This window comes from Podarcis erhardii (genome assembly GCF_964252035.2).
Source record: "Podarcis erhardii genome assembly, chromosome: 4".
In the NCBI taxonomy this organism is placed as follows: domain Eukaryota; kingdom Metazoa; phylum Chordata; class Lepidosauria; order Squamata; family Lacertidae; genus Podarcis; species Podarcis erhardii.
This window is the reverse complement of record NC_138508.1, coordinates 6,385,857-6,413,035: the sequence shown is the minus strand read 5'-3', so window position 1 is coordinate 6,413,035 and position 27,179 is coordinate 6,385,857. Positions and strand designations below refer to the sequence as shown.

Sequence of the window (27,179 nt, the reverse complement as noted above, 5' to 3'; positions counted from 1 at the left end):
GACCGCCTCTCCCGGTATGCACGCGGAGGACCTTAAGGTCCATAAATAGCAACACCTTAGAGGTCCTGGGCCCTAAGAAGGTCAAATTATCCTCCACCAGGGCCAGGGCCTTCTCAGTGATGGCTCTGACCTGGTGGAATGCTCTGTCCCATGAGACCAGGGCCCTGCAGGATTTAACTTCCTTCCGCAGACCTGTAAGACAGAGCTATTCCACCTGGCTTTCAATCTGAACTTAGCCTGATCTTTTATTCCCCTTCCTTCCCTCCCCCTCCCCTTTTTATGAAGATTCCCCGCTATGGGATCCCACAGCTAATTCTCCCCTCGCTGGCCCAAATAGGACTAATTTAGCCAGCTAGCCCTGGTGATCGTCTAATGTTTATTGGATGGATTTCCCCCCAAATTGATTTTTCGAATTCTGAATTTACTGTTATTCACATTTTATACTGTATTTTAAGCTGTTTTTGCTGCATCAATTAAGTGTTTTAAATTTGTTGTTAGCCGCCCTGAGCCCGGCTTTCTGAACCGGGAAGGTTGGGGTGTAAATAAAAAATAATAATAATTATTATTATTATTATTATTATTATTATTGGCTGGCTTCCTCTTCTCCTCTGCAGGCAGCGTTCCACCTCCCAAGAACATCACCTCCTGGTTTGCCTCGAAGGGTCTGGGCAAGACGCTGGACGAGATGACCGTCACCATCCCCCACGACATCTACGTCTTCGGCACCCAGGAGAACTCCATGGGGGACAAGGAGTGGGTGGACTTTGTGCGCGGAGTCCTCAAGGAGTTCACGGAAATAGAGTACCGGCCGGTGGGTGCCCAGGAGGAGGCAGAGGGGCCGCCTGGAGGGGGCGGGGGGAGCCTGTTTTTCTCTCTCTCCCCAGCCAGGTCTTCCCATAAGAAACGTCATCTCCTTGCTTGCCTCTTTCCAGATCGCCATGCAGTCCCTGTGGAACATTAAAATAGCCGTCCTGGTGAAACCAGAACATGAGAACCGGATCAGCCATGTCAGCACCTCCAGCGTGAAAACCGGGATTGCCAACACCCTGGGTAAGAGGAGAGCTGTCCGGAGGAAGGCTAGGTTCCCTATTGGTAGGAGAAAATAACAGAGGCCAACCAGAGACTATTGAGAAGCAAAGCAGCTAGTAAGCTTTGATCTTTATTGATCTGTTGCAGCAGGGTGCTCCCCTCACACGCAGGAAAGGAGGAGGAACCCAGAACAATGGCGCACAAGGCCTTATAAAGACTTTTGAAATTCCCATCCTGTAGATCAAGACCAACCCCAGAAACATCATACATACATCACAGAAGGGAAAACAAAATAAAAAAATTCCTTCCAGTAGCACCTTAAAGACCAACTAAGTTTGTTCTTGGTATGAGCTTTCGTGTGCATGCACACTTCTTCAGATACACTGAAACAGAAGTCACCAGACCCTTCTATATAGTGAGAAGGTGGGGAGGGGTATTACTCAGAAGGGTGGTGGGAATGGGTGATTGGCAGATAGCTGTGATGAGCCTGTTGACGACTCTTAACGACTGCAATAGGTCTTACAGGAAAAAGCAAGGGGTGAGAAGGTGAAAAATGGCTTTGTCATGTATAATGAGATAAGAATCCAATGTCTTTGTTCAGACCAGGTCTCTCCATGGTTTTAAGTTTGGTAATAAGTTGCAATTCAGCAGCTTCTCTTTCCAGTCTGTTTCTGAAATTCCTTTGTAATAGAACAGCTACTTTGAGATCTTGTATAGAATGTCCTGGGAGATTGAAGTGTTCTCCTACTGGTTTCTCTGTCTTGTGATTCCTGATGTCAGATTTATGTCCGTTTATTCTTTGGTGTAAGGTTTGGCCTGTTTGTCCAATATAGAGAGCTGAAGGACACTGTTGGCATTTGATGGCATACACAATGCTAGACGATGAGCAATTAAATAGTCCTGAAGGGGCTATCACAGAAGGGGTGTAACATAAGACCACCCCTACATCACAGAAAAGGCGGTCTAAAACAGAAATTTGAATGTTGTTTTTCTCCTGTCCTTGTTTATCTCCTGTTTGGCAGGTTACTTGATTGGATTTCCTGGGGAGCCTGGCCATTCTTTTGTAATGATAAATACTTATTTCCTGGGCCAGGTCACAGGCTCACACCCTATTCATATCTTAAATGTGTCCTTAAGACAGGATTTGTGAGGAAAGAGACAATGGGGAGGTTTCCCATTTTGACCTTGTAGAGAAAACATTGGATCAGTTTAGGAATCAAAATGGTTCCAGGTCGGTCTTCCTGTGCTGATCTATGTACGTGCTTGACTGGTACACTTGTGAACATTTAGCATATATCTAAGACCTCAAATTCCTATCACATGCTCTCAGAGTAGCCCAGTATCAGATGGGCTAGGTACAAATAATAAAATTACTATTAATATAAAAGTCAATGCAAGAAGAGCCCTGGCTGCTGGGTCAGGGCAAAGTCCAACATCCTGTTCTCACAGTTGCCAACTAGATGCCCTAAAGCGAAGCCCACAAACAGGAATTGAGCACAAGAACAGCCCTCTCCCCAGCTGGGATTCCCTTTGACTGGTATTCAGGTCTATACCCGCTCTGACTGTGGAGGCAGAATACAGCCAATGGCTGCTTTATCCTCCATTAATCTGCCTCTTTTAATGTTACCCATGTTTGTGGAAAGGGGAAAGTTTTTTTTCTTTTCTTTTTTTTTAATGAATTTTTATTAAAATTTTAAAGGTTACAGAAGAAAAATTAAAAAGATAACAATCAAAGAAAAAACAAGAAAAAACAGTACATATAAAGAAAAAAAAGAAAAAACATCATCAAAAAACAGAAAAAAGAAGTCAAACCTTTAACTCACTTAGTTACATTCACTTGTTTCCTTGACTTCCTCACGCCTCCCATCTTTGTATTCTAATTCAATTAAATATTCTAGCAAATCCTTCCAACTTTGTTTTTATCCTAATAATTTAACTTAGCATACTATAATTTCCCTGGAAAGGGGAAAGTTTCAATGAAGCAGCACTGGAGGAGTTTGTGCAATTCCCCTCTCCTGCCGAAATGCCTGCCTCCCGCATCACCTCAATTATTTTGCTTCCTTTTTTTATAATAAGTCTTTATTGGTTTAAAATACAAGCATACAACATAGGTAAGTATAGCAAAGTTAAATACAAAAAGAAAAGATCATCACAATGTAAAAGCAGGAAAAAAAATTGAAAAAATAAAAAAGGAAATTTAAAAAAAGAACCAAAATTTTATACAACATCATGAATGTCAAATAAATTTTTCTGCATAAAACTGCCAATCATTCTCATTATACTTTTTGTATTGTCATGGTTTTATCGCACAGTTTTATTTTATATCCTTTTCCATACGTTCCACTAAGATAATTGTTTCATTTATTTATTGTTCACAAGTATCATTCCAGTTCTGCTAAGATGGTATCATTTTTACAATATAATCTTATATATATATTCCTTAGATATTTTCCATTCTCCATGTGTTTTGCTTCCTAGGCAATAAGGGGGCTGTCGGTGTCTCCTTCATGTTCAACGGCACGTCGTTCGGGTTTGTGAACTGTCACCTCACCTCCGGCAACGAGAAGGCAGCCAGGTAGGCCGGAGGGATTATGAGCATTTTGGAATGGGGTTTGGGACACAACTGCTGGGCCGGAGGAGCCCTTGGCCCAGTAGACCTGAAGGAGCGTCTCCACCCCCATCATTCAGCCCAGACACTGAGGTCCAGCTCCAAGGGCCTTCTGGCAGTTCCCTCCCTGTGAGGAGTGAGGTTACAGGGAACCAGGCAGAGGGCCTTCTCGGTGGTGGCCCCCTCCTTGTGGAATGCCCTCCCATCAGATGTCAAAGAGATAAACAACTATCTGACTTTTAGAAGACATCTGAGTCCGTTTCGGGAAGTTTTAAATGCCCAATCTTTTATTGTGTTTTTAATAACCTTTTGGAAGCTGCCCGGATGGGCGGGATATAAATTATTATTATTATTATTATTATTATTATTATTATTATTATTATTATTATTTCAACAGGGTTGTCTTAACTGTCCGATTTAATTGTCAACATTTACATATCAACATCTGCACAGCTGGTTTTACACTTTGCAGACAGCTTTAGAAGCCCGTTTTGGGTTTTAGCGGAGTATAAATCAACAAGGGTAATCCCGAGTTTTGAACGTTTGATGTTTTATCGTGTTTTTAATATTCTGTTGGGAGCTGCCCAGAGTGGCTGGGGAAACCCAGTCAGAGGGGCGGGGTATAAATAATAATTTATTATTATTATTATTATTATTATTATTATTATTATTATTGACGTGTTTCCTATGGAAAGATTCATAAATGAAAGGAAAAAGTAAACTTCGCTCAGAAACCCTGCGCAGAACCAGCTCCTTCTTTTGCCACGCTCACATGCACCTCGGTCCTCATTTTCTCCCATCTGCACTGTCCAGGAGAAACCAGAATTACCTGGACATCCTGCGCCTCCTCTCCCTGGGCGACAAGCAGCTCAGCTCCTTCGACATCTCCCTCCGCTTCACTCACCTCTTCTGGTTTGGGGACCTCAATTACCGCCTGGACATGGACATTCAGGTGAGGAAGGGGGGGGTGGGCTTGTGGGGGGCCACGAGAACAGAAGAAGAGCTTGCTGGATCAGGCCCGTGGCCCATGATCCTGACCAGAGCCCAATGGCGTAGCGTGGGTTGTCAGCACCCGGGGCAAGGCAAGTAATTTGCGCCCCCTAACCCATGGATTTGCGCCCCCTAACCCGTGGATTTGCGCCCCTAACCCTAACCCCCAGATGTTGCGCCCGGTGCGGCCGGCCCCCCCTGCACCCCCCACACTACGCCACTGCCAGAGCCCTCCTCTCACCATGGCCAACCAGATAACCAGCATGGGAAACCTGCGAGCAGGATCCGAGCAGAAGAGCATCTCTCTCCTGATTACGGTTTCCAGCAACTGATGCTTAGAAGCACATTGAAAATGTTGCCCATAAGAATAAAAGAAAATTATTGTAATTTTTTATTATTATATTATATTATATTATATTATATTAATTATATTATATTATAATTAAAATTAAAAAAAACAAGGAATATTCAGTGTTATGTTGGAGGGGATGCCAGGAAATGGAATTATGTTCACATGTACGATTTTTCTGGCAAAGGGTGTTTAAGGAGATGGCAGAAATCACTGGGTTCAAGCTGACCAAAAAGTCCAGAGGTAGCCTTATTGTCAATTTACAATGGGGTGGAAGGTTTGCAGGCTGTGAAGGACTCGCTTGCAGATTTATTGACAGCTGCAGGAGTTATTATAGCTAGGAAGTGGAAGGGGCAAGGTGACTATAGAATGGAAGAATGGTGTAAAGAGGTGTGGGATATAGCTATTAACGATAAATTTACACGTGACATTAAGGTAAGACGGGGAATATGCAGGAGAAATGATTTTGAGGAGATATGGAGGGTGTTGGTAGAATTTGTACTGTTAATACAGAAAGGGGTCAAACCATCGCAAGAGGTGTGTCAGCATCGCCCCTGAGCCAGTGTCACCAACTGGACTCATCCACTTCAACCCCGACTGGGCTAGGCGAGCTGGGTAGCACTTCCAGAGACCCCCTTCTGCACAGGAACAGGTCAAAGTGCTGTGGACTCACAGCTTAGGGTTGTGAGCACCGGATTCACTTCCACAAGAAGACAGTTGTCGCACAGCAGAGTATAGCAGAGCATAAACCACTCTGAGAACAGGTCTGTAGAATAACTACTTTTATTCTATCTACAACTATTATACAATCTATATACAGAGCTAAATGGAGAAGCTGGTCTGCACTGAGAGTCTGCAGCTGCTCTTAGCAGCACCCTTATCTATACAGAGATAACTCTCTCTCCCTCTAACACTCAGTCTCTCTCTGAGACTTTGATGTGAGGCTGGAGCAGAATAAGTAGTGAGCAGAAACCACCCCCCTCCTCTCTGGAGAATCAGCAGAGAACATCAGCAGATTCTTGGAATGGGAGGGGTGAAATCTCCTCAAGGTGTTGAAATTTTGGGAGGTTGGATAGTTACAATGGAATGGTCTTCAGTGGTGGGGTGCACATGTTTATTCTTATTTATTTATGATTATTACTTTGTCAATAATAATAATAATAATAATAATAATAATAATAAATAATTAGAAGCACGGCTGCCGTCAGCTGCCAAGGCAGAGCAAAGCCATTGTGGCTAATAGCCATCGATAGCCCTCTCCTCCTTCGTGAATTTGTCCGATACTGGCCATTACATCCTCTTGTCAGAAGGTTTTTCACTAGTTTTAACCATGTGTTGCGTGAAGAAGTATGTCTATTTTAAAATCTGTCCTGAACTTCTAGGAGGGAGCAGGGCTAATCCCTGGGACTTGTGGGGGAACAGAGAAAGACGGCAGTGCGCTTGGACATGCGCAGAGGGCGTTTCCACAGGCACAACTAGGCTCTGCTCATCTGAAGCCCAAACGAGATGCTTTTGAGGGGTGGTCTGGGTCTGTGGGTTAAACCACAGAGCCTAGGACTTGCTGATCAGAAGGTCAGCGGTTCGAATCCCGCCGACAGGGTGAGCTCCCGTTGCTCGGTCCCTGCTCCTGCCCACCTAGCAGTTCAAAAGCACGTCAAAGTGCAAGTAGATAAATAGGTACCACTCCGGCGGAAAGGTAAACAGTGTTTCCATGCGCTGCTCTGGTTTGCCAGAAGTGGCTTAGTCCTGCTGGCCACATGACCCGGAAGCTGTACACCGGCTCCCTCGGCCAGTAAAGCGAGATGAGCGCCGCAACCCCAGAGTCAACCAGACCATTAGGCCGCTACTGGACCTAATGGTCGGGGTCCCTTTACCTTTACCTGGGTCTAGATTGGCCCTGAGATTTGGGGGACAGGGGGAACGGGACGATCTTCTGCCTGCCTCCACTGCCAGTGGCCGTGAAGGCCTCTGTACATAGCTGTCAACCTTCCCTTTTTTTGCGGGAAATTCCCTTATTCCAGTGCCATTTCCCACTGCTTCCTGCTGCTATCCCGGATTGGTGGATAGGTGAGGCTGCTGATCCCTTATTTTCAAGGCTGCTGATCCCTTATTTTCATATCTGAAAGTTGAGAGCTATGCCTCTGAATGCCAGTGGCTAGGAATTGCAAGTAAGGAGACAGTCTCAGGTCTCGCTTCCGGGTCTCCCATAATGAGCAACTGGCCAGCCACCAGGAGGACAGGATTCTGGGATGTGGTGTGGGGGGGCTCCTTTGGCCTGATCCAACCACTGGTCTCTCATTATGTTCTTAGGATTCAGAAAGTTTGGCTTCCCAGCAGTTCTTTAGCCGTGGTTCCTGCATTGTTTTGACCTTTAAAGCCTATGCAGGCCAGGACCCACGTACCTATGGGACTGCCTCTCCTGGTCGGCCCCACGGAGGACCTTAAGGTTCACAAATAACAACACTTTGGTGGTCCCGAGCTGCAAGGAGGTTAGATTGGTCTCAACTAGGGCCAGGGCCTTTTCAGTACTGGCCCCGACTTGGTGGAACGCTCTGTCCTGAGAGACTAGGGCCCTGCGGGACTTGGCATCTTTCCGCAGGGCCTGCAAGACAGAGCTGTTCCGCCTGGCCTTTGGTTTGGACTCAGTCTGACCCTTACGTTTCCCTCCCCTTATGGTCTTGATCTATGGGCTACTTTTAAAATGAGGCTGCATTTTAAACTGCATTTTAACCTGTATTTTAAATTGGGTTTTTTTCCCTCCCTCTCTTTTCCCCCCATTATGCTTTTACTGTGATTTTATTTTATTGGTGTTAGCCGCCCTGAGCCTGGTTCTGGCCGGGGAGGGCGGGATATAAATAATTTTTTTAAAAAAATATTATTATTATTATTATTGCGTGGGGTTGGACTAGAGGACCTTTGGGGTTCCCCAACGCTACAGTTCTCTGGTTCTGCGAGGTTCCACACACTGATCTGTGGCATCTTTGCCTCCCCTCCCTCAGGAGATCCTCAGCTACATCAATCGCAAGGAGTTTGAGCCGCTCCTCAGGGTGGATCAGCTCAACCTGGAGAAGGAGAAGCACAAGATCTTCCTGCGATTTAGTGAGCGACTGATCCCTCTCCCCTCAACCCGTCCCGCCCCCCCTTTCCCCTCTTTCTCCAACTATAGGGGTTGTGTGTTGCAGCTGCCGTTCTCCAACTCAGCTTTGCGTGATGAGCTAAGGGTCCCGGATTGTTTTAAATAACTCCCTTTTTAAAAGAAGGTTGGCTAGCATCCGTAACAGTAGAAGGCACAGCCTGTGGAACTCCTTGCCACAGGATGGGTGGGGAGGGAGGAACAAGCTGAAGCGTGGTGTTGCCTCTTGAGATAAAAGGGCTGTTAGTAATAGGGAATAACACTCATTATCTACCATATTTTTCGCTCTATAAGACGCACCAGACCACAAGACGCACCTAGTTTTTGGAGGAGGGAAACAAGAAAAAAAATATTCTGAATCTCAAAAGCCAGAACAACAAGAGGGATCGCTGTGCAGTGAAAGCAGCAATCCCTCTTGCCGTTCTGGCTTCTGGGATAGCTGTGCAGCCTGCATTCACTCCATAAGACGCACACACATTTCCCCTTACTTTTTAGGAGGGAAAAAGTGAGTCTTATAGAGCAAAAAATACGGTAAATAGCTTTTCTAACATTTTTGATATACATTATCTCAGTAACTTTTGCAGTTGCTCTGCCAAGTAAGCCAGCTGCATTCTCCTCCTCCTGCCAGCGAAGGACGAGGAGGTTCAGGCCTGAGCTGAGCTTTGAACCTGCAACTTCACGCCTCGCCGTTACTAATTTAGAAAATTCAAATGGCAGCCTCTTAAAGCGTCGGGTGGAAGTTTAAAACCATGCAACAACCATAATGCAATAGTCACTCACAGGAAAATAAATGCAGGATAAAACAGAAGCAGCAGAACCTCTGCATTCATGTGTCACAATAAACTATGGACAATTGTGACTTGAAGAAACCTCACCTGGGCTTTCGCTTTCTCCTCTTCTGCTTCGGCATCAAGGAGACTGGAATCTTTTGCTTTCTATTAAATGTAGCTCAGCATCATGTCTGAACACAATGTGGTGAATGCCAACCTTGGTTTGTTGAACCATGGTTAAGGCTAGCCACGGTTTGCTGGGTTTGTGCATCAGCCGGTCTCTGGTTTGTCTTCCGCTTTCCCCAGGCGAGGAGGAGATCACCTTCCCCCCCACGTACCGCTACGAGAGGGGCTCCCGGGACACCTACGTCTGGCATAAACAGAAGCCCACTGGGGTAGGTGCTGCCAGCCCAAGAGGGGAAGGGCAAAGTTGGGACGAGGGGGTTGGCCTCAAATGGGAGGGGGGGCAGAAATGCTCGGTTGCTGCATTGGGGGGAGGCAGAGTTCAGCTTGCAGCCTGTCCCTGGGAACATCGGAAGCTGCCTTCTACTGAGCCAGACCCTTGGCCCATCCTGCTCCATACTGCCTGCACTGACTGGCAGCAGAGCTCTCCGGGGTTTCCCGCTGGGATCTCTCCCAGACCTACTCTGGGACTGAACCCCGGGAATCTTCTGTTTGAGTGCAGATTGTTTAGTCAGAGAGGTGTCAAAAGCAAAGAGCATATGGGTGGGCTTTCTGCGTTCAAGAGTTTCCTTTCAGACCCTGATTCTTGTTCCCAGGTGCGGACAAATGTTCCCTCCTGGTGCGACCGCATCCTCTGGAAGTCCTATCCCGAAACCCACATCAACAGCAACTCTTACGGTGAGTTCTGCGCAGTCGGAGACAGCCATGCTTCTGAAAACCACAGGAGGGGAAAAGATGCTCTTGTGTTCGAATCCTGCTTGCTGGTTCCCCATGGGAGCAACTGGTCAGCCCCTGTAAGAACAGGATGCCGGACTAGATAAGCCATTGGCCTGATCCGGAAGAGTTCTCCTGACGCTCTTAACCCTTCTTTGTCAGGATGCACGGACGACATTGTGAGCAGCGACCACTCCCCTGTCTTTGCGGCATTTGAAGTTGGGGTCACATCCCAGTTTGTTTCCAAGAAAGGTACTGGAGAATGGCGAGTGCGTGGGTGCGCTTGAACAGAGAGGGATTGAGACAGCACAGGTACAGAGCTGTAGAATTGCAGAGTTGGAAGACACCCCCAAGGGTCAGGTAGTGCGGGAATCTCAGCTAAAAACATCCCATAATACAGTCATACCTCAGGTTACGTCCGCTTCATGTTCTTTCAGATTACATCCTGCAGCGACCCGGAAGTACCCAAAAGGGTTACTTCTGGGTTTAGCTGCTCGCGCATGGCAGAAGTGGAAAATGACGTCATGTGCATGCGCAGAAGTGGCAGATCGCAACCCGCGCATGCACAGATGCGCCGCTGCAGGTTGCGCTCTTTTCATGTTGCGAACAGGCCTCTGGAACGGATCCCGTTCGCAACCAGGAGTACCAATGTAATAATAATATTATAATAATTTATTATTTATACTCCACCCATCTGGCTGGGTTTCCCCAGCCACTCTTAGCGGCTCCCAACAAAACACCAATAACAATAATAAAAAAGCAACATCAGACATTAAAATCTTCCCAATACAGAGCTGCCTTCAGATGTCTTCTAAAAGTCAGATAGTTGTTTATTTCCTTGATATCTGAAGGGCAGGTGCCACCACCGAGAAGGTCCTCTGCCTGGTTCCCTGTGACTTGGCTTCTCGCAGGGAGGGAACCGCCAGAAGGCCCTCAGAGCTGGACCTCAGTGTCCGGGCAGAACGATGGGGGTGGAGACGCTCCTTCAGGTCTACTGAAGAGGTCCAACCTCTTGAATCCAGTCTGCATTTCCCACTGGTTCTTGGCGGTTTGGCCTACTGAGGGAGGGGACCTGTCCAGGGTCTCCCCCCTCCAACGCATCCCACTCTCCCTCTCTCTCCCCCCCCCCCAGGTCTCTCTAAATCTTCAGACCAGGCCTACATAGAGTTCGAGAGCGTTGAGGCGATTGTGAAGACGGCCAGCAGGACCAAATTCTTCATAGAGTTCTACTCTGCCTGCCTAGAAGGTGTGTGTGTGTGTGTGTGTGTGTGTGTGTGTGTTTGGGGTGTGTTTGTGGAAATAGCCACCCTGGCTGGGGCTGACCCTTAACTTCTGTTAAGACTACTGTACTTTGCTCTACGTGGGGCTGCCCTTGAAGCTGTCCCACAAACTCCAGTGGGTGCAGAATGCTGCAGCGAGGCTCCTGTAAGACAGAGCTATTCTGCCTGGCTTTCAATTTGAACTTAGCCTGATCTTTTATTCCCCTTCCTTCCCTCCCCCTCCCCTTTTTATGAAGATTACCCGCTCTGGGATCCCACAGCTAATTCTCCCCTGGTCTCCTCGCTGGCCCAAATAGAACTAATTTAGCCAGCTAGCCCTGGTGATCATCGAATGCTTATTGGATGGATTTTTTTTGAATTCTGAATTTAATGTCATTCACGTTTTATGCTGTTTTTTTGTTGTATCAATTAAGTGTTTTAAATTTGTTGTTAGCCGCCCTGAGCCCGGTTTTTTGAACCGGGAAGGGCAGGGTATAAATAAAAAATTATTATTATTATTATTATTATTATTATTATTATTATTATTATTATTAATTTCCACCTCCCTCCCCCAGAATTCAAGAAGAGCTTTGAGAACGATTCGCAGAGCAGTGACAACATCAACTTTTTGAAAGTTCAGTGGTCGTCCCGGCAACTGCCAACGGTGAGGCGTCTCTTCCTCCTCTTTCCCCCCATGCCCTCCTGCCAGCGTATGACAGTTTGGGGGCACAGAAGGTCCCTGATCTGCATGAGGCCGAGAGGGGCCCAGGGGCCTATCGGAACCGGGGGGGTGGGGGGAGAGAGGAGCCTCTCCTGAGAGGTACACTCCATCTAGTCACCTGTATTGTGCCAATGCCGCTGGCGCCAACCTGAAGTTCGTTGGAGTCACATTCCAAGGGGCAGGTGCCGCCACCCTAAACGCCCTGCTGTTAGTGGCCTTAAGATATGGTTACCAGATTTTTTTCCCCCCAATGAATCTGGGGACACTTTTATTTTTACTTTTTGGAAGCTGAGTAGCAACAGGGAGTCAGTAGTGGGGATGGTGAGGCAAAAGACCCTGGGCACACATGCATATTGTATAAAGGTGCAAAGCCCTTCTTTCGCACCCTGTGAAACATAAATGCGCAGAATTTTTAGATAACTGGGCAACAGCCGCCCACATGCAACTCCCAAGCCTCCCACGGTCAGTCAAAACAAAGGGGGAAGGGGGCAGGAGATTCCACAAGACACATCCTATGCGCACAAGACACATCATATGGGGACTTCCGGCGGGGGGAAATGGCGGGCGCCACGGCAGCGAGCAACTCCTGAAGCCAGCCAGAGCCAACTGCGCTACCAGGCTGCCTCCGGGCTGCTGAGACTGCCGCTGCCGAGGGGGAACCGGGGACAGATTTGCAAATCTGGGGACATTCTGGGGACGGAATTTGTCCGGGGACAGATTTGAAAATCCGGGGACTGTTCCCAGGAACCGGGGACATCTGGAAACCCTACCTTAAGACACCCCTCTGGAGTAAACAGAGCCACTAAGTGTGTTTCCTCTTGAGATTCAAAGGGGCGCACAAAGTAAACCTGCTCCAAACATTTGGTGTGTTGACGCTCCCGTTGGCCTCGACTCATCTCCTCTCGTTCTTCCGCCTGCAGCTCAAGCCCATCCTCTCCGACATTGAATATCTCCAAGACCAGCACATCCTCTTGACGGTCAAATCTCTGGATGGCTACGAGTCCTATGGTAAGGAGCTGGGAAGTTCCCGGAGGTGGTGGTGGGGAACCAGGTGCGTGGCAGAACCAGGCACGCTGGACCTAGAACTGGACTTTTGTCCATGCATGGCAGTCTTGGCAGGATGGCTGGACTTCAGTGTAGCTCTGCAGGATCACAGTCGCTGTTTTGCTATCCGCTTGCAGATTGAATCAGTTTGCTGGTTTCAAGACTCATAGAATCATAATCATAATAATTTATAATATTAATTTAATATTTATTCCCTGCCCATCTGGCTGGGTTTCCTCAGGCACTCTGGTAGGCTCCCATCATCATCATCATCAAGCGATAAAACACAAGTCATTAAAAACTTCCCTAAACAGGGCTGCCTTCAGATGCCTTCTAAAAATCAGATTTCCTTGAAATCTGATGGGAAGGCGTTCCACAGGGCGGGTGCCAGCACCAAGAAGGCCCTCTGCCTGCTTCCCTGTAACTTCGCTTCTGAAAGCAAGGGAACTACCAGAAGGCCCTCAGAGCCGGACCTCAGTGTCCAGGCATAACGATGGGGGTGGAAACGCTCCTTCAAGTATACTGCGCCAAGGCCATTTATGTGGCAAGGTTTACTTTAGCACAGTTAAACAATCCCCTTTATGCAGTGGCATAGCGTGGGGCGTGTAGGGGGGGCCGGCCGCACCGGGCGCAACATCTGGGGGTTAGGGTTAGGGGGCGCAAATCCATGGGTTAGGGGGCACAAATCCATGGGTTAGGGGGCGCAAATTACTTGCCTTGCCCCGGGTGCTGACAACCCACGCTACGCCACTGCCTTTATAAGTTTATGCAGCGACCAGCTTGGTGCTGACTCGCCTGACTCAAAATCCCTTTGAATCCCTCTTAAAGAACACACACACGAATCTGATTCATGTTAATATAAAACTATTTTTCTCTCAGATTCATTCAGGTTTACAGAACTTTACCTGGAGGCAGGCTTAGGTTACATAACAAACAAATAAACTATACCAGAGGGAAGTTGGTCCTGAGGCGACTGCAACTGGGCAGTTATCTTTCAAAACTACCAGCAACTGACAAACTGGTTGTCACAGCAACCGGTTAGAACATGGCGGCCATTAGTCCTCTGTCGGAATGTGGCACTTGACTGCACCTTTACATCCAATAGTTTAGGGCTTTCAAGGTCAGCACCAACACTTTGAATTGTGCTTGGAAATGTACTGGGAGCCATTGAAAGTCTTTCATGGAATTGCAGAGCTGGAAGGGGCCCAAGGGGTCAATAATAATAATAATAATAATAATAATAATAATAATAATAAAATAAAATAAAAATTTTTATTTCTACCCCACCCTTCCCGGTTCAAAAACCCGACTCAGGGCGGCTAACAACTAATTTAAAACACTTAATTGTAAAAGCAGCATAAAATACAGTATAAAAACATGAATAACAATAAAATTCAAAGTTCAGAAATCAATTTAGCATTAGAAAATCAAGTCAAGTAGAGTTTCAGTGTCAGGGATGTTTTAGCTGGGATTCTTACATAACGGGGTTGGACTAGATGACCCTTGGGGAATCCAAGGCTCCCCGACAGATGGCCAGCCGACCTTCTTTGAAATCGTCCAAGGAAAGAGAGTCCATCAACTCTGAGGGAGTCTGTTCCCCTGTCAAACAGCTCTTAGTGTCAGATGGGTTTTCCTGACGTTTAGTCCTATAACTTCAAGCCAAGGGTTCGAGTCCTGCTTGTTCCCTCTGCCATGTGACAGCCCTTGAGATATTTGAAGATGGCTCTCACGTCTACTCTCAGTCTCCTGTTCTTCAGGCTATACATCCCCAACTCCCACAACCCTCATTGATTGGTTGATTGACTGATTGATTAGCGTCAGTTCGTTTTTCTTGCGACGCAAACAGATTCTCACACAGAGTCTGAACAAACTCTCAGCTCACCCGCAAAAGCCCAACCCTCGTTGGGTTGATTAAGATTCCTTAAATCAGGGGCCAGCTCTAGTAACACAGCCCTGTCAACAGAGGGAGCTGAAGCAAGAGTTTAGGAGGCTTATAATTTGGATAAGAAAATTGGCTTTCAGGTGGAAAAATCAAAATTGGAAACACAATTGTTAGATCCTAAAACTAAGAATTTGTCAAGAATGTATAACTTGCTGTTGAAATGGAACACACAGGATGAAATGGTTAAATCTGTTATGATTAAATGGGCACAAGATGTTGGACATAACATTATGATGGCTGACTGGGAAAAGTTATGGACCACAGGTATGAAGTTTACGGCATGTAATGCCTTAAGAGAGAATATAATGAAAATGATTTACAGGTGGTACTTGACACAAGTCAAGCTTGCAAAAATTTATCATTTGCCCGATAATAAATGTTGGAAATTTAAAGAGATTGAAGGTACATTGATTGATTGATTAGCGTCAGTTCGTTTTTCTTGCGACGCATACAGATTCTCACACAGAGTCTGAACAAACTCTCAGCTCACCCGCAAAAGCCCAACCCTCGTTGGGTTGATTAAGATTCCTTAAATCAGGGGCCAGCTCTAGTAACACAGCCCTGTCAACAGAGGGAGCTGAAGCAAGAGTTTAAACTTCACAACAACCCTGAGAGGTAGGCCAGGCAGACGGCCGTTGCAGTTCAAGGCAGCCATTTGGCACCAGGTGGGGGCCAGGCTGCTTCCGCCGCGGCAATTGGGCTGGACCTCTCTTGCCCCTTGCCCCATGCCCTGACCCACCCTGCCTCTTCTTCCCCACGCAGGCGAGTGTGTCATTGCCCTCAAGTCCATGATTGGCAGCACTGCCCAGCAGTTCCTCACCTACCTGTCCCACCGTGGCGAGGAGACGGGCAACATCCGTGGCTCCATGAAGGTGCGGGTCCCAGCGGAGCGGATGGGGACCCGCGAGAGGCTCTACGGTGAGGAGGAGGAGGAGAGGGAGGGGGCTGCCAGCACGAGGGCGGGGGGTTGCGATGGGGGCACCCTCGGCTCTCCACAGTGTGCCCAGCTAAGGTGGGTTTTTATTTTCTGGGTTTTTCTCTGCTGCAAAGCACTTTGGGACCTTCCGCTGAAGACGATGAATCACAGCAGTAATTTATTATTATTTATTCCATCTAAATCAGACTGGCAAAATAAAATAAGAGAGTACGCTGAGTTGGTGAGACTATATCAGCAATGCTACGAGACGTTAACGGATGGAAAAATTATCGGAGAGTGGGACTATACAGAGTCTGTGTCAAAGAACATTGTCAAAATATTAATCTGCTGGCAGGTTTTGATTGAACTTCGGTGTGCAAATAGGACATTATAAAATAAATTTTATAGTAAGCTAAATAACGCGGAGAAAAGGAAGTTAAGAGTGCGAATTTAAGGAATTTAATTCGGGAACACAGTGGGAAGATTGGAGGTCATGTTAAATTTAATTACAAGTTGATGAACATGGCAAGTATCAGTTAAGGAATGAACGATTGTTTATTTTTGTTCTTCTATTTTGTTTTCAACATCCATTGAACATTTCTGTTATAAAGCTGTTAACCAATAAAGCATTTAATAATAATAAAAAAGAAGACGATGCTGATAATAACAGTAATTTGTTATAATTTATTGCATCTATATCCCCTAAGGAGTGCCTGTGGCTCACCCCCTTCCTCATTTAATCCCCCGCGACAACCCTGGGGGGTAGGCCAGGCTGAGAGGCAGGGACTGGCCCCAGAGGTCACCCACTGACCTTCATGGGGATTTGAACCCTGACCTCTCCCAGGTCCCAGAACTCTAACAACTACGCAACGCTGCTGGTGATGAGTGTGAAACCCAGTTGATGACGACGAACGTAATGATGTTCTGCTGGGTGGGTCAACCTCTAAAGCAGAGGGTGGGGAGCCTCCATCCCATAGGCCAATCCTGGCCCCACTGGCAGGGATTCCCCCTGAATGAGAGGGCTTTCAAAGAAGATGGGACAGATTCAGGGAAGGAGAGAGCTATTAGCCAAGATGCCTCTGCTCCTCTGCCTCCACAGTCGGAGGCAACGATGCTTCGGAATTTCAGTTTCTAGAAAACTCAGCAGAGGAGAGTTGCTCTGTGTTCGAATCCTGCATCTGGTTTGCTGCTGTGAGAACAGGATCCTGGACTAAGATGGTCCACTGGGCTGGACCAGCAGGCTCTTCTTAACATTCTTCAATTTTATCAGCCCTGTGCAAATCCCAGTTTGATTCCGATTTGGAGAAATGTATTTTGTGCAAACGGCCTTGGTCTACTGCAAGGCGGGGAGGTCCACCCCAGGGTTGGATCCGCACTCAGAGCCTGTTCCCCTTCCCTTCCCACAGAATGGATCAGCATTGATAAGGACGAGACGGGAGCTGCCAAAGGGAAACTTCAGCCGGTAGCAACGCGGACCAACCTCGACTACACCAAGTAAGACTCTGGGAGTGGGGCTGCCTTGAAGCACTCTGGGGAGAAGAGGGGCAACTTCCAGGACAGGAACCGCAATGGCTAGGCAGGATGAAAGCAGCAGAGCAAAACCTCTTTCCTTTTTAATAGCAAAACCTGATGGCCTGCCTCCATTTCTTCCCAGTTTCCTTGAAAGGCAAAGACTGGACTTGGGGTGCTGTGCATTTATTTGTTTATTGCATTTACGTTTCGCCTTTTTCTCCTTGGAGCTCAGTTTGGCATAGGCGGTTCTCCCCCTCCTTCTCTATTCCTGCGAGGCAGGCTAGGCTGAGAGGCAGTAACTGGCCCAGTGAGCTTCATGGCCACGTGGGGGATTTGAACCCTGCTCTCCCAGGTCCTAGTCCGACACTCTAACCACTGCGCCACACTGCCACATTTTTAATTTTAGTATATGTGCTGCCGAAGCGAGCACAACATTTTTAAGAGGCTTGGGTGCCCAGCTTTCAAAGGGTGCCATTGCATGCAATTGCCATTTTAAGTCAAGCACTTGGAGATATTTTTTGATAAGTGTCCAGTCTTGCTGAACAATAAAATAAAATAAAAGCCGGTGTTGACCAGCTTTTTGCTGTTCTGCTCAGGCCCTGCGTGTGGGGCTCCCACGGGGGCCCCTGTTTGGCCCTTTAGTCTGACCTAGCAGCTAGAAATTCTTACGTTCTTCACGTTCCTCAGGAGTGTGGTAAGGAAAGAGATTCAGGCAGCCTTCCGGGCCTAAAGGCCTTATCGTTGTGTCTTTTCAAACCTTTCCATCCGCTAGATCTGTGGGGCGCAAACATTCCCCTGGGGACGCCCCAGCAATGGCTGCCTGCCCCGTTGGGAAGCTCTTAGATGATCTGGAGAAGCCCGGCACCCAAACAGCCAGTCGCCTGCCAGCTCCCCATCGCGGTACCTCCAGAGACGAGGCGTCCCAGGGCAGGTGAGTGACCTGCGAATGGATCGTGGAATCATAGCAAATGTTGGGTCTTCAGGAAAGGGGTGAACCCACCCCAGCAAGGGAAGCAAATTAAGTCACCAGCAGTTTCCCAAATTGACCAAGGACTCGCACCTGGTCCTCAGCAGCTAATGTAGCTACCAGCCCATTATCATGGTTGGGGGCGCGGGTGGCGCTGTGGTCTAAACCACTGAGCCTCTTGGGCTTGCCGATCAGAAGGTTGGTGGTTCGAATCCCAGCGACGGGGTGAGCTCCCGTTGCTCTGTCCCAGCTCCTGCCAACCTAGCAGTTCAAAAGCACACCAGTGCAAGTAGATAAATAGGTACCACTGTGGCGGGAAGGTAAACCGCATTTCCGTGCGCTCTGGTTTCCATCACGGTGTTCTGTTGTGCCAGAAGCGGTTTAGTCATGCTGGCCAGATGACTCGGAAAGCTGTCTGTGGACAAATGCCAGCTCCTTTGGCCTGAAGTGAGATGAACGCTGTGGGAATGTTGTGGGTAACAGGAGAGGATATGTTACAGATAGGTAGCCGTGTTGGTCTGCCATGGTCAAAACAAAATAAAAAAATTCCTTCCAGTAGCACCTTAAAGACCAACTGAGTTAGTTCTAGGTATGAGCTTTCGTGTGCATGCACACTTCTTCAGATACCGAGGATATGTTGAGAGGATATGAGGAGAGGATATGTTGATTAGTATTATCCTTCCTAACTCTCTTAAGAATCTCTTAAGTTCTATTATTTCTGGGAAGACCCCTTTGATTCCCTCCTTAAAAGAATAAAGACACAACAGTCTTGTTCATAAGTAACAAAAAGAAGTTTACTCACGATCAGGCAGAGCACAGTGCGGTTGATCCCTGAAGGCAGACTTTAGGCTTAAGGTTACAAATATGTACAAATAGGTTTACCCCGTATGGGAGATAACCCAGGGACTGCTGGCTGAGAGTGCGGTCCAGGTGAAGCAGGAAGCAGGCAGGATGAAAAAGAGAAGGGAAGGGAAGATGGCTACAAGACTTGGCCTTTTACCAGGTTTGGAAAGGTAACACCCACCTACCAGCCACATGCAAAGGAAGGATGCTCCAGCCAGGAGGAACAGGAAGTTTGACTGGCTGGACCAGCATCCCCTGCATGTCCACTTTAGGCAAACAAAGAATGTTGTACTTGACTGCTCCAGAGGATTACATCCCACAAATGCCGCACCCCGGTCACCTTCGACTGGACTTAACCGTCCAGGGGTCCTTTACCTTTTACCTTTTATTGTCACAGTGCAAAGTGATTGCTTTGGTCCAAGGAGACTTGGTTTTGCTAATTGGTCCAAGGAGACTCCTGCATTGACCTAAGCACAAAAATAAAATTACTGGATGAAAAAGCTTCGTCTTGTTCCTAATTGCCTCGGCTGTCCCCCCTGTTTCCTGCCCAGGCCCAGGCCGGACGCCCCCACGGATCCTGACGGCCCCCCCCTGAAGAACAGCTTCAACAACCCGGCCTACTACGTCCTGGAGGGGGTCCCGCACCAGCTGCTGGTCTCGGATCTGCCACCGGGGACTGCGGCCAAGCCCCCCGCCCCCAGGAACAAAGTCCAGATCACGGTGCCCATCCAGGCTGAGCACCGGCGGCCGCAGCAGCCCCCTTGCCGGGCGGAGGAGAGCTCGGAGGAGGAGGAGCAAGGGGTCCTCAACCTGCCGCCCCCCGACTTCCCGCCACCCCCCTTGCCCAAGTTGGTGGAGTTTGACGTCTCCGGGGACTCCTTCTACACACCTGCAGGGACCCGGGTGGAAGAGCACGGAGCGAGCAAGGCCCGAGCGACCGTGGCCTTCAGCGAGCCCCTGGAGGCCAAGCCCCCCAAGGTGCACCCCAGGCCGGCTCCCTCCCTGGGGCCGGGGTTCCTGATGGAGCCCCCCAATGCCCCCCAGGGGCCCGGGGGTCCCCTGGACGACCGCTCCTGCTCCGTCCTCCAGATGGCCAAGAGCCTCAGCGAGGTGGACTATGCCGGCGGCAGCAACGGCGGCGCGCTGGGGAGGGAGCAGTCAGGGCGGCCCCCGGCACACCCCCTGACCAAAGTGAGGCTGGATCTGCCTCACCACCGGTGCCTGCATCCCGACTACAGCCGCCCCATCGCCTTCCCGCCACGGTCCATTCGTGAGAGCATCGAGGAAGACCTGGCAGAAGAGGTACACTGGGGGTGGGGAGGAGGGAAAGTGGGAGGGAGGCCCCCCTGCCAAATGGGGGGTGCGCTGTGCCCATTGGGGAATCAGCCCCCCCAAATCAAAATGAGTGGGAGAGGGGTGGAGTCCTTGGCTGAAGTAGAGATGGAACTTGCAGAATCCACTTTCTTCTTTGGAAACAGGGACAGAAGAGCAAGCAGAAGTTGGGCGAGGGTCGGGAGAGGCAGCTCTGGGGAGTTTGGGAAGGGAGTGTTAGCCCCTCTGGCCAGCAAGGCCCAAATTGCCCCAGATGTTCTTCACCCTTGGACCCAAAGCGAAATGGGGAAATCTCCAGGACTGACAGGGTTTGAAGATCTCATCAGGATCAATATTTGCCAGCACTGAATTTCTGCCCTGGCTTCCCACAAAGGCGCTAGCGATGCCGTAAAACCTCGTGTGCATCTCTCCTCCTCTTCTCTTTCCCTCCCTTTCTGTAAAAGCATTTTGATACCACTTAATATTTCAGAAGGGGACGCGGGTGGCACTGTAGGTTAAACCACAGAGCCTAGGACTTGCCAATCAGAAGGTCGGTGGTTCGAATCCCCGCGACGGGGTGAGCTCCTGTTCCTTGGTTCCTGCTCCTGCCAACCTAGCAGTTCGAAAGCACATCAAAGTGCAAGTAGATAGATAGGCACCACTCCGGCGGGAAGGTAAATGGCATTTCCATGTGCTGCTCTGACTCACCAGAAGCGGCTTAGTCCTGCTGCCCACATGACCCAGAAGCTGTACGCCGGCTCCCTCGGCCAATAAAGCAAGATGAGCGCCGCAACCCCAGAGTCGGTCACTGTGGTCCCCTTTACCTTTACTTAATATTTCAGAAATCAAGGAGCGGTGTGCTGTCTAAAAACAAACTAAACAACGTAACTAAAACTTGAAAACAAAATCACATCCTAAAATCAGTGTAGGCATGGACAAATAAGAGAGACAATGGAGTGTGCCTCTGGGGGTGAACTCAAATTGCTGGAGAATCACAGCGCCTGCTGTAGCCGCAGAGACTGGAAACTAATAACTGCTGCCTCCTGTGTTGTTTTTGCTGCATTAGCAGGACCGGAGTGACCTCCCCAGGGTGCAAGTCTGGGCGGAGGGTCTGGAGGTCCTGGGCTGCCCAGACAACAAGACTCCCTCTCGGCCTCCAATCACCTGCAGCTGCATGAGACAGCCCTTGAGATATTTGAAGATGGCTATCCTGTCTCCTCTTGTCTAAGCTAAACATACCCAGCTCCTTCAACCGTTCCTCACAGGGCTTGGCTTGCAGGCCCTCAATCCTCTAGTCGCCCTCCTCTGCCCAACTTCCAGCTTGTCAGTTTCCTTTGTCTGATGTGTCTGTCTGTCTGCTGCCCCTCAGACCCTTAGCCAGGACGGCCGCAGCAGCTCCAGGCAGAGTGAGTCCAGTGTGGGCGAGTGGCTGAGAGCGATTGGCATGGAGAAATACGAGGAGGGCTTGATCCACAACGGCTGGGACGACCTGGAGTTCCTCAGGTGGGTCTCCCTTCCTCATAATAAAAAATAATTTTTATTTATACCCTGCCCTCCCAAGCCAAGACCGGGCTCACACCCGATATAAAACAAATTGATTGAAATGCAACTTAAAAACAAGATTAAAAGACAACATTAAAACATTTAAATACAGCCTCATTTCAATGGAAACTCAAATCAAAAACTTTTTGGGGGATGAAAATGTCAAGTCTTCACCAAGGCCAACTATCCTTACTGGTCCGACGTGGGCCAGAAAAAAGCCAAGGAAGTCCCCAAGTAGGAGTTCCATCACAGAAGGAGAAAAGAAAAAGGAAAGAGTGGAAGGGGATCAAGTTGATTCCGAGCCAAAGGCCAGGTGGAACAACTCTGTCTTACAGGCCCTGCGGAAGGAAATCAGAGATAAGACCTTGGTAGAAAGGGAGCATGGAAACAGAGGTCCTGGGTTAGGAGTGGAGAGAAATGAGGCCTGGGAGCTTGCGGTTGGCATTGAATGTGAGAAAATCCCTGGAGGGATATCAGAAGAGGAGGGGTCCCAGCCTTGGGGGTGGGAGGGGGGGTCAGCATCAGTGGGTCTGCTTTCTCAGGTGCTGCAGAGCATTGTTTTGGCCACCGGGGGGCACTCGTTCCCCACTCTGTGCAGCATCCGTTCCCTACAGGTGAGCTTGGAGGAAATTCCTTCCAGCCCAAACTTTGACCATCTTTCTCCGTGATAGCCAGAGCATGCAGGGAGGGTCTCAGCTGGCGTACCAGACAGGTGGTTCATATGGGAAGAGGCTCCTTCCCAGAGGGGCCCTTGAGTCATGAACCAGGGGGTCTTCCGACCTTTCTCTGGGATGGCATCTTGGGGCGCAGTGGAGGTTCAGCCCACCGAACCTCCTGGTTTCTGAGCCCTGAACCTCTTTCTCTGCTCCCTGCAGCGACATCACCGAGGAGGACTTGGAAGAAGCTGGCGTGATGGACTCCAGGCACAAGCGCCTTGTCCTTGAGAGCCTGAGGCTCGGGAAGTAGCCGGAATCTCCCTGCCCCACCCCCAGGACGCCCCTCCTTCCTCCCTTCCTCCCTTCCTTCTGGTTTTGAGCCCCTTCTCCTTCTCGCCCACCCTGTGCCACGTGTGAGGCGTCGGGGCGGCTGGCAGAGCATCAAGGAGCTGGTCTCCCCTCCTCCAGCCCCCCGGAGGGGAGGGACGATTGCAGAGCCAGACGGACACCCCAAAGGTGTCCCCGAGACTTGGAGCCAACTGAGAGGTTGCCGAAGACCCAGCGCTGGCGCTTCCACGCCCCTCCTTGGCTCCTGCAAGAATCGGGACCCTCCCAGGTGGGGAACAGGGAAGCGCAAGTGGTCCAGGCTAAGCATTTCAGATCAGCACCCTTAAACGCCCCTCCCCTCCTCTTTCTCTCCCCCCCCCACCTCCACCCACAACCCCTTTCCACCTCCTCTCTGTGCTGTTGGTTAAATTATTCTTATTTATTACAGCGAAAGAAGGATCCTTGCTTTTTGTTTTGTTTTGCTCTTCCTTTCAAAGAGCCACGTTCTCTCCTCTCCTGCCCCCCCCCGGACGCCCCTCCTTCCTTCCTTCCTTCCTTCCTTCCTTCCTTCCTTCCTTCCTTCCTTCCTTCCTTCCTTCCTTCCAACTCTGGTTTTTCGGGCGGGAGTTCCTGAGCGCCATTCACCCAGCCCCCTTTTACTGATGCCAAGGGGTGTGGGGGGGGTGGGTGGTGTGGGGAAAGATCTGCCGGCTGTGTTCTGCTCTGCTGGGTGCGTCTTGGCTTTGTGTCTCTCTCTGACCCAGGAACTGCTTTCGCGGGCCTTTCGGCCTGACTCTGGCCTCCTTGCTCTCTAGGCCTGGTTTTCTCTGGGGCAATGGAAACGGAGATCTCTCCTTGCCCCGGAATCCCTCCAGAAGCCTTGGGGAATTATTTTTGCCGCCCAAGGGACGTTCCAGCCCCGGTTTGCTTCCCAGAGAGGATCTGCGTCACGCTCTTGTTGCATCGTCCCACTTGGAAAGGCGTCTCCTTCCCGTGACCAGCCTTCAGTGGGGCGATGGGGGGAGCCCTCCCTCTTCTTCCTCTCAAGGCTATTTCTTGCCTCCCGAGAAATATTATGCAATCTTCAGGGGCTCACCGGGCTTTGCTCAGGTGCCTCTTGCTTTTCTAAGCGTTCAGCCTTAAACAGACCCCACCTGCAGCTCTTCGCACAGTGTCTGAACAGCCCCGTGAACGACAATCTGCAAAATAACCTCAGGTAGCCCCAAACGTCTGAGCAAGGACAGAGCTGTAGCTTGGGGGGTGGGGGGCGACTAGCCAGGTTTTTTTGCCCCCAGATGAAGCCTCCAGAGGGTCGGCATTGAGGCCCCCAGCCTGTATGCGCATGCAAATGTGCGCAGCGGTGTGTGCCAAACTTGAGTCTTTGACCCGGGTGAAATGAAAGCCTCGCTTTGCCCCGGCAAGAAAGTCTGCCGGGCAAATCCTGTAGGGGTGCTTTGTGGAGATTGCGAAGCTCCTTCAAACGTGGGGGCCAGGTAAGCCAGCAACATCCCGGAGCAGCCAATCAAGTGGAGCCAGCCAATGGGGGCACATGGGATGCCTCCACAAGGCGGGACAAATGCAGAACGGCTCACCTCTGCTGCTAAAGAGAGAGGTGAGGGCAATACTCTGCAAGATCAGTCGCTCTGGGGCAGTGTTTCTCAAACTTGGGTCCCCAGCTGGCCTTAGACTACAACTCCCATCGTCCCTAGCTAGCAGGACCAGTGGTCAGGGATGATGGGAGTTGTAGTCCAGCCCATAGCTGTCAACTTTTCCCTTTTCTTGCGAGGAATCCTGTTCGGAATAAGGGAATTTCCCATAGGAAAGGGGGAAAGGTTGACAGCTATGGTCCAGCCACAGCTGGGGACCCAAGTCTGAGAAACACTGCTCCGGGGAGTGGCTCCCACGCTTCTCCCCGCCGCACGGTTTGTGTCTTGCTCAGGTCAACAGGCGAGGGTTCCTGGCTCTGCCCCTACCTCAGCAGCCCCCTGCCGCCTTTCTTCCATGGGGTCCTTCCTTTGCAGGCCTTGAAGACACACGTGTGACCCGGGGTGTACAAGTGAGATGTTGTCCTCCTCACTTTTCCCCAGGGAGCCGCCTGAGCCCTGCGTCTTTTACCAGAGTCAGCTCTTCCCACGGAGTTTCCTTGTTTTGCTTACTCTTTGTCCTTGATCCGAGGAAGGCGGCTCATGCAATGCCTTTCTCCCATACGGATGCAAACCTCGGTGCCTGCAGGGAGACCGATCCTTAGATCCAGGGCGGGGACCTGGATCTTGACAATAAGACAGACTTGCAGAAGTCAGGAAGCAAGTTCTGGGTTGCAGCCTCGGTTCTGCTCAACTTTTCCCCTTGGGTAATTGCTCTAATACCCCAGTGCCTTACTTTATAATATTGCTGGAGAGGGAGTTCTCCTACGTGCAGGAGGTTTCAAGGAAACCGTTCGCTTTGCCAGAGACCATCTGGGACATTTTCACACCTCGGCAAAGGAGCAGCTCTCTGAAATTAAAATGAAGGATCTCTCTCTCTGTGTGTGTGTTTTGTTCCTCCGGCGAAATTTGCTCCCAGGTGTGGGTTCAGTTATCATTATTTTCATTATTAGTGTTTGGTGTGAGTTCTAACCCTACTAAATTCTACTGTGCCGTATTTTATAGATGTACTTGTTGTTGTTTTAATGTTTTAATTTAATTGTCGTTTGGGACACTTTGTATGCGCTTACTGTTTTGTGGGCTGAACCAGGAATCGCGATGATTTGCCGTCTCCCCCCCTCCCCCCAAAACAAACCCCGGTGTTTGCATTTCATGTCCTTAGTTTGCCACCGCCTCCATCCTGACGCAATAAAAGGGCTTGTTTGCTTAAAGAAGTGCATCTCGCTGTCTTCTTTCCCTCCTCTCGTTTTTATTGGCAGGATGAATCGCTTCTCAGGCACGGCGTTTAAGTTGCACAGTTCCAGGTGTACGCAGTTGGAGGCCAGCTGGTTGGAATTGTGCAAGTTAAATCCCAGCAAGGAGGAGAGCTTAAAAACACTTTTTGCCCTGGGTTTGCCTGGGGTTCCCCAATGTGGAAAGAGCTTTTAAGCTCTCTTCCTTTCTCGATGGGCAAGGCCCACTCAGTACACAGACTCTGGGAAGACACTGTTTCCCACCCCCTTGCTAGCTGGGTAGGGTCAAAGGCTTGACTGTATGCCATTTTCATGTACAGTGGTACCTCAGGTTACATACGTTTCAGGTTACATACACTTCAGGTTACAGACTCCACTAACCCAGAAATAGTGTTCAGGTTAAGAACTTTGCTTCAGGGTGAGAACAGAAATCGTGTGGCAGCAGTGGGAGGCCCCATTAGCTAAAGTGGTGCTTCAGGTTAAGAACAGTTTCAGGTTAAGAACGTACCTCCAGAACGAATTAAGTACTTAACCTGAGGTACCACTGTACACACAAACCCTTGGAACTGAACCCCCATGTCTGACCATTGTACTGTATTTTCTCATACAGTGGTACCTCGGGTTACATATGCTTCAGGTTACATACACTTCAGGTTACAGACTCCGCCAACCTAGAAATAGTACCTCAGGTTAAGAACTTTGCTTCAGGATGAGAACGGAAATTGTGCTCCGGGGGCACGGCGGCAGCAGGAGGCCCCATTAGCTAAAGTGGTGCTTCAGGTTAAGAACAGTTTCAGGTTAAGAACGGACCTCCAGAACGAATTAAGAACTTAACCCGAGGTACCATTGTATTTATCTCTGCCATGGAGCCCAAGGTGTTGAGCATCTGATTCTCAGACCTTCTTTACTCCAGCCAAGGCGCTGGCTCTCTGCGACTTCAGACCACGCCAGGGACCCAATCCTAAGGGGCTTGGAGGTGCCCCAGCAGAAAGTGTTGCAATTTTGCATACACCATTTTAATTGACGTTTGGATTATGAGAATGGGCAGAGGGAATGCTGCGGCTTATTCCTTGCCGGCCAGTGTGTTTCGAAGTCCCCTCTTCCTGCTCTCAGGGCTGGGGCTTAGGCTGCCTTCGGTCTCGCCAAATCTCCTCCCCCCCCCCCCCGAATTCCTTCTCTCAAAAGGAGCACTCGCACTTGTGAGATTTCTTCAATAAATTAAGTTTATTTAGATTAGCATATTTTGCAAATGAGTTCAATAAATTACAGAACAGTTGTTGGTTTTAAAAAACAATAAATGAAAAAAACAAACAAGCAAAACAAAGCCTGGAGAACCATCATCTGACAAGCAGCCACAGAGCTGAGCCCTGGGGGCTTGGAAGCTGCCCCTTTGTGGAGTCGGGGGTGCCCTTTCTTCCCTTAGGATGCTACGGTCTGGGCCCAAAAGGTACCCACTCTTGAGCAGGAAGTGCTGCTCGCTTGCCGGCT

At 49.4% G+C, this 27,179-nt stretch overlaps 1 protein-coding gene across 1 annotated transcript in view; it reads left to right on the top strand.

Moving 5' to 3' along the window:
• INPPL1 (inositol polyphosphate phosphatase like 1) overlaps positions 1–22,848 on the top strand; it is a 76,247-nt gene extending 53,399 nt beyond the window's left edge. Inside the window, exons 12-28 of the mRNA XM_081860090.1 lie at positions 615–811; positions 933–1,050; positions 3,508–3,604; positions 4,451–4,589; positions 7,976–8,075; positions 9,186–9,274; positions 9,659–9,740; positions 9,939–10,028; positions 10,909–11,022; positions 11,611–11,699; positions 12,677–12,764; positions 15,505–15,660; positions 17,065–17,152; positions 17,943–18,101; positions 19,532–20,282; positions 21,661–21,794; positions 22,709–22,848. Coding sequence (XP_081716216.1) covers positions 615–811; positions 933–1,050; positions 3,508–3,604; positions 4,451–4,589; positions 7,976–8,075; positions 9,186–9,274; positions 9,659–9,740; positions 9,939–10,028; positions 10,909–11,022; positions 11,611–11,699; positions 12,677–12,764; positions 15,505–15,660; positions 17,065–17,152; positions 17,943–18,101; positions 19,532–20,282; positions 21,661–21,794; positions 22,709–22,799 — 2,582 coding nt within the window. The 3' untranslated portion in view covers positions 22,800–22,848. The remainder of the gene's footprint in view (positions 1–614; positions 812–932; positions 1,051–3,507; positions 3,605–4,450; positions 4,590–7,975; positions 8,076–9,185; positions 9,275–9,658; positions 9,741–9,938; positions 10,029–10,908; positions 11,023–11,610; positions 11,700–12,676; positions 12,765–15,504; positions 15,661–17,064; positions 17,153–17,942; positions 18,102–19,531; positions 20,283–21,660; positions 21,795–22,708) is intronic.
• Positions 22,849–27,179: the final 4,331 nt, after the last annotated feature.